General features: G+C 49.1%; 1 protein-coding gene across 2 annotated transcripts in view; it reads left to right on the top strand.

The window, feature by feature from the left end:
- Window positions 1-9,352, top strand: part of CEP55 (centrosomal protein 55) — a 32,217-nt gene extending 22,865 nt beyond the window's left edge. The window contains exons 7-8 of one of the 2 annotated variants that reach the window (XM_066600970.1): window positions 7,452-7,577; window positions 8,307-9,352. In XM_066600970.1, coding sequence (XP_066457067.1) covers window positions 7,452-7,577; window positions 8,307-8,507 — 327 coding nt within the window. In that variant the 3' untranslated portion in view covers window positions 8,508-9,352. The remainder of the gene's footprint in view (window positions 1-7,451; window positions 7,578-8,306) is intronic. The other variant, XM_066600971.1, reaches the window with a different exon arrangement.
- The last annotated feature ends 601 nt before the right edge of the window (window positions 9,353-9,953 follow it).

Here is a 9,953-nt window from a genome sequence, read left to right on the forward strand (position 1 = left end):
CCACTGCGGCCTCTCTATTTGAAGAGATGGCCACAGCAGAGATGCAGGCAGCGAAGCCACTTCAAAACCCGTGGCTGCAGCTGTGGGTTTTGAAGCTGCGCTTATCCCGCGGAAATCTCGCGTTTTTTCGGTGCGGCCAAACCCAGAGATTTCCGCGGGATTTCCCTTCGGTGGGAACCCAGCCTAAGGGCAGATTCACACTGGCGAGTTACAGCTAACTTAGGTGCGAATCGCAAAACACAGGACATGGAAATAGTCGTACGATCAGCTGATGGGTTTGGGTACCGAGCAGTGGGACCCAGTCCACCAACTGATAAGCCAGGCATATCCCTTTAATTCTTCACTTTGAATGCTTTTAAAAAAAAAGTATGCATGTCAGAATTGCAGTTTTTGAAAAAGATCAAAAAGTTATATGCACACCAAAATGGTATTAATAAAAACTACAAATCACTGCAACTTCACACAATCTGATCGACTAAAAAAATAAATAAAGTTAAGGTGATCAAAAGATATTGACAGAAAGCACTTTTTTTTCCTTTTTAACAAATGTGGTTTTTTTTAGTACTTCATTAAAAAAAACTATACATTTTGGTACCACTGTAATTATATTAACCCACATAATAAAAATAACAGATTATTTTTTACTGAACGTTGTCACAGCAAACCTCCCCCAAAAATGGCGCAATTGCTTTTTTCCCCTCGTCATCCTGACAGCATACACATGGAGGATGTCCACTGGACCCCTGTTGGGACAGGAAGCGGAAAAACATACAAAAGGCACCTCCCGCCACCGGCTCACCAGTGTCTTCCTGTCCCTACAGGACAGTCCAAGCGGAAGCCTCCAGGTGTATGCTGGAGGCAAGGAAAAAGAAGAAAGGAAAATTCCTATGCAGCCTGTCCGCCCGTGGGGGGACGACTCTCTGGTCGGGCTTGCGTGGGCGAGACCCTACGTGGGGACCCTCACCCGCAGGATCCCAAGGACCAGCACCACGTTCCCTGCGGGGAACCCTTCCCTAGCGCGCTGCCCAGTGGGGTTGTCGCACTGGGAAGATACAGCCCGGTACCTGCAGGGCTTGGAAGCCGCCCTCCGGATCAGGCACCCGCTCTGGACGTCGGGACCGGCTTCCAGAGATCCTCTGTCGGCGGCTGAGCAGGTATGCCAGCGAGGGGGGGGGGGAGAGCGCGCGGCGCGGACCGACGGTTGCGCTCGATCCGACATCCCCGGACATCTATGCGCCCTCCTCAGAGCCCGACGCAGAGTGTATCCCCCGGGTCCGGCGCGGCGGCATGACGTCAGCACGGCCGCGTCACGGGGGGCAGGGCCTCGAGGGAAAAGGCGCCAAATTTGAAAATCAAAAAAAAAAAAAGAGGAGAAAAAGCAGGTATTCCCCACATGTCTTCGGTCAGCACCTAAGTAAAGATGTCGGCCAGAGAAGACACGGAGAGCAGCCCGCTGGTGAGTAAACCTCCGGGGGCTCACACCAGGGGTAAGGAAGGGAGCAGGTGCTGGAAAACCCCCCCTTTTTTTCTGCTGTCTCCGTCTCTTAGGACAGAGAAGCACAAAAGGGCAGAGAGGCCAAGAAGCGCGTGCGCAAGTGCCCAGTCTGCCTGCGGCGACTGGACGAGGGACACACCAAACCCTTATGCGCAGCCTGCACAGAGAAAGTGGTTCGTGAGGAAGGCCCCTCGGGCATATCGGACATCCGAGCTATGATCCGCGAGGAGATCGAGGCCTCTCTCTCGTCTCTTTCCGTTCTGCCCCCCACGAAAAGGGTAAGGCGGTCACGGATAGAAGAATCAGACTCGGAGGAAGGGTTCTTAGAAGATTCCCCCTCAGAATCCATACCGCCCATGGAAGACACGAGGAAGTACTTCTTCGCATCGGCGGATCTGGGGCAGCTACTAACAGCGGTCCGTCACACCATGCAGGTGGAGGAACAGACGCCGCAGCAGCCATCCCTCCAGGATACCCTGTTCCGGGGACTCATACCTCAGCCCAAACCATCATTCCCGGTCAATGATATCCTAAAACAGCTTATCTTGACCGAGTGGAAACAGGCAGAACACAAGTTTTTCCTGCCTAAGGAGTTTAAAGAGCGTATGGTCTTCACCCCGGAAGACATTGAGTTCTTGGACACCGTCCCGAAGGTGGATTTGGCGGTCGCCAGGGTCTCGAAGAAGGCTGCCCTCCCCTTTGAGGACATCTCCCATTTGCGGGACCCACTGGATTCACGAGTGGATTCGGCAATGAAGAAGGCCTGGGAGTCGGCGGCCCTCACCATGAAAACCAACATTACGGCCACGTCGGTAGCGAGATCCATGACGGTCTGGCTAGACCAACTCCAGGCCCTGGTCTCGCAAAGGGGTTCGAGGGAAGATATCTCCAACTGCCTTCCCCTCCTCCAACAGGCCACCGGCTTCCTGGCGGACGCCTCGATGGAGTCAGTAAGGTTCGGGGCCCGGTCGGCGGCACTTTCGAACACAGCCAGGAGGGCCGTCTGGGTAAAAGCCTGGACAGGGGACAATGCCTCAAAGAACAGGCTTTGCTCTTTGCCCTTCCAAGGACATCGCATCTTCGGACCTTCCCTGGACACACTCCTGGAGAAGGCCTCAGACAAAAGTCAGGGGCTACCAGCAGAGAGACCCGTCAAGCGGCCTTCCTCCTCCTACCCTCCTCCCTTTGTCCCCCCGAGAACATACAGGGGGAAGGGGAAAACCGGACGCTGGTCTTACCCCAAAGGCGGAAAGGGTGAGAATCCGCCCATCGGGATCCGGCAGGTGGGGGGCAGACTTAGGGGGTTCGCCAATAGATGGAACGAAATAACCTCCAATCCCTGGGCCCTTCGCCTGGTCTCAGAGGGCTATAGAATTGAGCTTTCCGCCCCCCCTCCCCGGAGGTTCGTGGTTACCCCCTGCCAGTCACCCGCGTCGGCCCGGGCCCTCCAGTCGGGGGTACGGGACCTACTATCCCTGGGGGCCATTATCCCGGTTCCCGCAGAAGAACGGTTCAAAGGCTGCTACTCCCCCTTGTTTCTTATTAAGAAGCCTAACGGGGCCTACAGAGTTATAATCAACCTGAAATACCTGAATGAATCTATAACATACCGAAGATTTTAAAATGGAATCAGTAAGATCAGCGATCCCCCTAATCACACCAGATAGCGTCATGGCCATGGTGGACTTAAAAGACGCCTATTATCATATTCCCATACACTCAGACTCCCAACAGTTTCTTCGATTCGCCCTGGTGATAGAAGGGTCAGTCTCGCATTACCAATTCGCATGCCTGCCGTTCGGGATTTCCTCCGCACCGCGGGTATTCTCCAAACTAGTATTGGAGATGGTAGCAGCACTAAGGACGGACAAAGTACTAATTGTCCCATACCTCGACGATTTCCTGCTTATAGCAGGATCACCCTCGGAACTCCAGCACCGGGTCAACCTCACCCTCCACCTGTTCGAGTCGCTAGGTTGGATCATTAACTTCGACAAATCCAATCTTCAGCCCGAACAAAGGAAAAAGTTCCTAGGGGTTATCCTGGACTCACACCACCAGTGCTCTTCCCTCCCGCTAGAAAAGCCTCCCAAGTATCCCTTAGGAGAGGCATGAGGGTCCTCGGTCTCATGACAGCCTGTATTGGAGTAGTCCCGTGGGCCCAGTTACATGGTAGAACTCTCCAGGACTTTATCCTGAGCAACTGGGACAAATCACCAGCTTCCCTGGATCAGGAAGTCACCATCACTCACAAAGTAAGGTCCTCCTTGGGGTGGTGGACATCTATCTCCAACCTCGCCAGGTCCACAAGTTGGGACCCGGCATCCCCAGTATCCATTTTCACCGACGCGAGCGCAACTGGCTGGGGGGCCCACTTAGGCTGTCGCTATGTCCAGGGGGTCTGGAACCAGAAAGAGGCCACTCAATCCTCCAATTACAAGGAGCTTTGCGCGGTCTGGAGGGCCATCCGTGACCTCGAGACAGATCGGGGGTAGACCCATTAAGATATTTTCGGATAACATAACTGTGTCCCTCATTCGCCACCAGGGATCCACTCGGAACCCTCGACTACAAGACCTGGCGGCGAAAATACTCGGGTGGATAGAGCAGCGGATGCCTTCCGTTTCAGCGTTCCACGTAAGGGGCCCAGAGAATGCCATGGCAGACTACCTCAGCCGCAGGAGGATAGACCCTGGGGAGTGGGCACTACATCCAGAGGCATTCCAATTGATTACAGAAAGATGGGGGACTCCAAAGGTGGACTTGTTTGCCTCTCGGGAGAACAACAAGTGCCCCCGGTTCTTTTCCAGGGGGGCAGACGGGGGCTCCCTGGGAATAGACGCACTATCCCAAGCATGGGAATGGGACCTGACATATGCCTTCCCACCTATCCCCCTGATCCCTCGGGTTCTAAAGAAGATCCAGGGGTCCCCGGGCTCCGTTATCCTGGTGGCCCCGTTCTGGCCCAAGAGACCTTGGTTCCCGCTCCTGGCCGCTCTATCGACACAGGAGCCCCTACATCTGCCGTGGAGAGACGACCTCCTACAACAGGGTCCCCTGATTTGCCCAAAAGCCCGACAGTTCAGACTAGCGGCCTGGAAGCTGTGCGGGTAAAATACCTGAACCAGGGCCTATCAGGGAGGGTGACCACCACCTTATGTGAGAGTCTCAAAGAGTCCACCAGGAACATATACACCAGGGTGTGGGACACCTTCTCTAGGTGGTTGGGGCACAGCATTCACGACCTCCAACAACCAGACATTAATAAGATTCTAGAGTTCCTTCAGGATGGACTGGACATGGGCCTAAAACCTGGTACCCTTAAGGTCCAGGTGGCCGCCCTAGGAGCCTTCTTTGACTTCCCGTTAGGCGACCATGGGCTAGTCAAAAAATACCTTAAAGGAGCAGTCAGACTTCACCCCTTTATAAGAAGAACCATGCCCCCATGGGACCTGAATCTTGTTTTACAGGCCCTTTGCGCACACCCCTTCGAGCCCCTGGAAGAACTCTCAGTTAAGACCCTCTCATATAAGGTTGCCTTCCTAGTGGCCGCCAGGCGGATCGGGGAAATCCAAGCCCTCTCTATAAAAACCCCATATATGACCATCTTCCCGAACAAGATAGAGTTTAGGCCCGACCCCTTCTTTCAACCGAAAGTCCTCACGGACTTTCACAGAGAGCAAAGAATAGTACTTCCCTCCTTCTGCCAGGAACCCCGGAACACTACGGAACAGGGGTTCGATAACCTAGACGTGAGACAAGCAGTTCTGAAGTACTTAAAGGTCTCACATACCTTTAGGAAATCTAATAACCTCTTCATTCAATTTCAGGGTCCACGCAGAGGAGGGGCCGCTACTAAGGACTCCCTAGCGCGGTGGGTCAGGAGGGCCGTAGAAGAGGCATACAGATCCCAAGGGATCCCACTCCCGGGCGAAGTTAGAGCCCATTCTACTAGGGCGGTCGCCTGTTCCTGGGCGGAGAGAGCCCAGGCGACAACCGACCAGATTTGCAGAGCCGCCACATGGTCAAGCACCCATACCTTTGTAAAACACTATCGTCTGGACGTGGGGGCCAGCCGGGACACGGCCTTTGGGCGGAAAGTTCTGCAAGCAGTGGTCCCCCCCCCTAAAGCCCTCGGTTGTTGGTATTCCTCCATGTGTATGCTGTCAGGATGACGAGGGGAAGACAGGAATTAGGTTTACCTGTTAATTCCTTTTCTGGAGTCATCCTGACAGCATAGGGGCTTTTCCCTCCTTCAGTTATCCTTCTCTACGTGAAGTAACGTATTGTACTATGGTTTCGGTATTAAAAATGAGTGATTAAGCAAAGCCGGGTCACTGTAGTTATTTGGTACACACTGGTGAGCCGGTGGCGGGAGGTGCCTTTTGTATGTTTTTCCGCTTCCTGTCCCAACAGGGGTCCAGTGGACATCCTCCATGTGTATGCTGTCAGGATGACTCCAGAAAAGGAATTAACAGGTAAACCTAATTCCTGTCTTTTTTCATTTCTTCCCGCTTGGAAATGTTTAAAGCACATTGTATGGAAAGTTAAATGGTACCATTAAAGAATACAGCTCGTCCTGCAAAAAAATCAAGCCCCCCCCCCATGTAGCTCTGTAACTCAGAATATAAAAGTGTCATGAATTTAAAAAAAAAAAAAAGGAAAATGAAAAAGGACGAACACGGGAAGGGGTTAATATAGTGATTGCTAAAAACGGGCATCTCAAGAGAATGGACATGTCATCTTTAATTGTCTGGGTTCTGCTTAACTTCTATAATTTCTTCCAAGAGGGGCTCGGGCCAGAACTCTGCAGCTGTATTCCCCATACTGCCTGCTGACATAAATATACATCATTACGTAGCCCGAATGGGGATTTTATGGAAAGAACATTTGGTAATCAAAATTTGTAGCTAGACTTTACTGATCTCCTCATGTCATGTACTGACCGTGTGCTTGATGTGTATACACAGTTGGACGTTTCTATATAGAGTAGATGAATGCCAGCCAAACCTGCCTATTCTGGCGGGACTGGCCAGCCTTCTAATATGTATAGTCTCGCCTCAACTCTTCCCTGATGGGGCATGTCAGGGGGAAAGAAAGATCTGGCTGCTGGATTTCATCATGCCCAGTTCTTTCGTTCTCATGGGAAATAAAACCCCAGAAAGATTTCTGGCAGCAGCTTATTCCTTTCTCCCCATTGAGAAGACATGCTTGCTCACCCAAGCATGCATATGTATGGAGGAGATAAAGAACAACCTTTGAGCAAACCGCTCTCTAAAGTGTATGGCCAGCTTAAAGCAGTTGTCCGGTCAATAAGCAATATGGGACAATGGTTTTATGGCATTATACAATTTAACTTTGCAATGACTTTTTTTTATTTTCACTTGTGCCTCTGACCTCCACCCCACTGGCCTGCATTGTCCCCCATCGTCACATTGATTGCTGCAGCAAGACGTTCTGTCTGCCAATCTTGTAACTTCCCTGCCCTTAAATGGAACATGACCGCTCCGTCATGTAGGCTTATTGTCCTTCCTGTAACTTGCAGTAATTCTGTTTCAGCACTGAAGCAAGTTATTAAAAGCCTATTTCATGCACCCAAGAAGGCCTCATTCTTTCTCTGAAGTGTTGGGTATTTCTAAATTGCTTAGTAAAGCTCACTCACGTCAGTCGTCTATAATATATATCGCCACCCAAGAAAATTGACACCGCCTTTTTTTTTTTTTTTTTCTTCTCAGATTCAGCACTGCTTCTGATTGGCTGAGTGCTTTGACCAATCATAGTCATTCAATTATTGAATGGCTGTGATTGGTGCCTGCACACAACAAGGCCTCATTCTTTTTCTGAAGTGTTAGGTATTTTTAAGTGGCTTACTAAAGCTCACTCGCATCAGTCGTCTCTAATATATATCGCCACCAAAGAAAGTAACCGCCACCTTTTTTTTTTTTTCTTCTTTTAGATTCGGAAGTGCACTTCTGATTTAGAAAATGGGAAGATTGACCAACAAAATGTACAACAGCAGCTGAATAAAGTACTGAAAGAGCTGAGGAAAACCAGGGAGCAGATCACAAAGCTGGAGCCGGGGGTAAGTAACAGCCTTGTATAAGGAGAAACAGGATAAATACTGGGCAGTCTCTATTTTATCTAGTCTCGCTCTTCTCTACGCCAAATCCTTGGGGACCGGTAGTCGAGATATTTTGGGATTGTCATATAATCTATGAATTTCTCAGTGCCATGCTTCTAAAATATAATCAAGTGCCTCTGAGAGTGTCCGAATGCTCCAGAGTGTGTTGGATCTCTTTGGTCATCATTGCCCACACTGACTGCTAGTTATTAGTTAGTTTTAGTTAAAGGGATCTGTCACATTGAACTTGTCCTTTCTACAGGTAGCATGTTATACATCAGGGGGAGCTGAGAACTTTGATATATAGTTTGTGGGAAAAAGTTCAGTATGGAGCTAGGACTGTATGGTCTTGGTTGTGTAATCTCGTGTATCAGAAAAATTGTGGGATCTACCGCCGTGCAATTATGTTATCTGAACATATAGAGTTGCAGTCTATAATGGCGAAGTTGTATGAAACCATAAATTTAAGTTTTGGAGTTTTAGCCACTGTCGTGTTGCACCACATGACACCCCACCCCCCCATATGAACAATCATTATATGCAGAGTCGCTGTGCTTCTTTACAATCCTCATATGCAACCAAAGTTATGGTTGTATGAGTGTTTTGCAGATGAGTAAATATCTGTACAAATGTATGTGAATTAAACGTGTTTTCTATGTAGTACTAAGATATATGATTTCTAACCAACAGAAATGTGATGTCTACTTCGTAGACTCGTCCTACAACTTTGCTTCTGACTTCAATGGCAAGCTAAACCTGCAAGAGGAGCAGCCATCACCGAAGCTTAATCTCTTAGATGACAGTTTCTTGGAGTGTCCCAGCTGTCGAGTTGTGTACCCAACCAGCCAGCATCGGGAGCTCCTTGCACACATAGATCTGTGCACCAGCTGAGGTCCTACTGGTACAGCTGATGGGCAACGAATGGAAACGAGGGTTTGTCGCTTCTACACTCCACCCATTTCATTCCTATTTGTGCTAAATCCACAGTCCATAAAGTCTTACTGTAAGTCATTGGTTTTCACGTATTGTGCTACTGAGTTCATTCCTCCCAGGTTGGTCATTGACATCATACATTGTCATGTCTTAATGTTGGTGGGGATTAAATTATTACATGAGCGGTCTACACTGGTGACCTGCCCTGGCAGCACTGGGGTTAACTGAACTGACATAAATGGGGTCTGGCCAGCATTTTGCACTTAACCATTTATAAAGCATATCCATCTATAATCACCGGACTCTACAGAACTAAGGTCTCCTCGCCTGCATGGATTTGGTCTCCCTGCACAGAGAAACAGTAGTCTTCAAGAAAACTGATCTGTAACAAGATGCACTGTCTGCTTAACTTATAGCATTGCACTTTTATTTTCTTTGATAAGTATTCTTGAGTTGGCCTGCTTTTATATTTTTTGCATTATATTATTAACCTGTTGCCAGTATTATCTGGTTACTGAATTTAAAAATGGATTTTTAATGAGAAGTGGATTATAATAAAGCTTGTATGAAAATAATGTATCTGCGTGGTGTTTGATATGGTGAGCAGACCGCTTCTTACTTTCTGTTTAGATGGGGGTTTTTTTTTATCTCAGCCGTGTCCTTTTTAAAGGGATTCTGTCAGATTCATGCTGCCCAAACCACAGACAGCATGAACCCAGGACTGGGATGCCTGTTGTCTCCATGAGTGTTTTATTCTGATATACTGTGGAAATTCAGAATAAATACACTTTGCAGTTAGACTCAGAGCTGAGCTCCGAGTCACGGGGGCGGGCTGCACAGGCTACTTTCTCCCCACCCACTGCAAGAAGGCTGACGGCTCTCTCCCTGCTTGTGTATTGGGAGAAAGCTGTCACTCTGCCTTCAGTGGGCGAGGAGAGGCTGGCAAGGCCCATTCCCGTGACTTGGAGCTCAGCTCTAAGTCCAACTTCAAAGGCATCTCTGGTCCGGACAGCATGAATTTAATCAAAGAATCTCTTTAATGAGGACATGTCATGGAATAAAATCACTTTTTTTATTTTTTGTTAGGTGGGTGGTCCCCACAGCTCCATTCTGCATGGGTGATGTTAACATGTCAGTCCACCCACCATTGAGAGCCATGGGACAGCCCACTTGACCCGTTGACTGTGCCAGACGTAAGTGCTTATCTTGGCAAACCGAGGAGAATATGGGGGAAAAAAACAGGCATAAAGTTAGCAGGGTCGCTGCTGTAAACGTATGCAGACAGCCTTTCTGTTTTTATCCTATGACTGCCACAGTTTTTAAACCTGACCATACACAATCGGATTTTACTAGAAATTAAAGAGGTTGTCCTGGACACTTCATTATTCATGACTTCTCCTCAGT

This window comes from Eleutherodactylus coqui, chromosome 4 (assembly GCF_035609145.1).
Source record: "Eleutherodactylus coqui strain aEleCoq1 chromosome 4, aEleCoq1.hap1, whole genome shotgun sequence".
Lineage (NCBI taxonomy): Eukaryota > Metazoa > Chordata > Amphibia > Anura > Eleutherodactylidae > Eleutherodactylus > Eleutherodactylus coqui.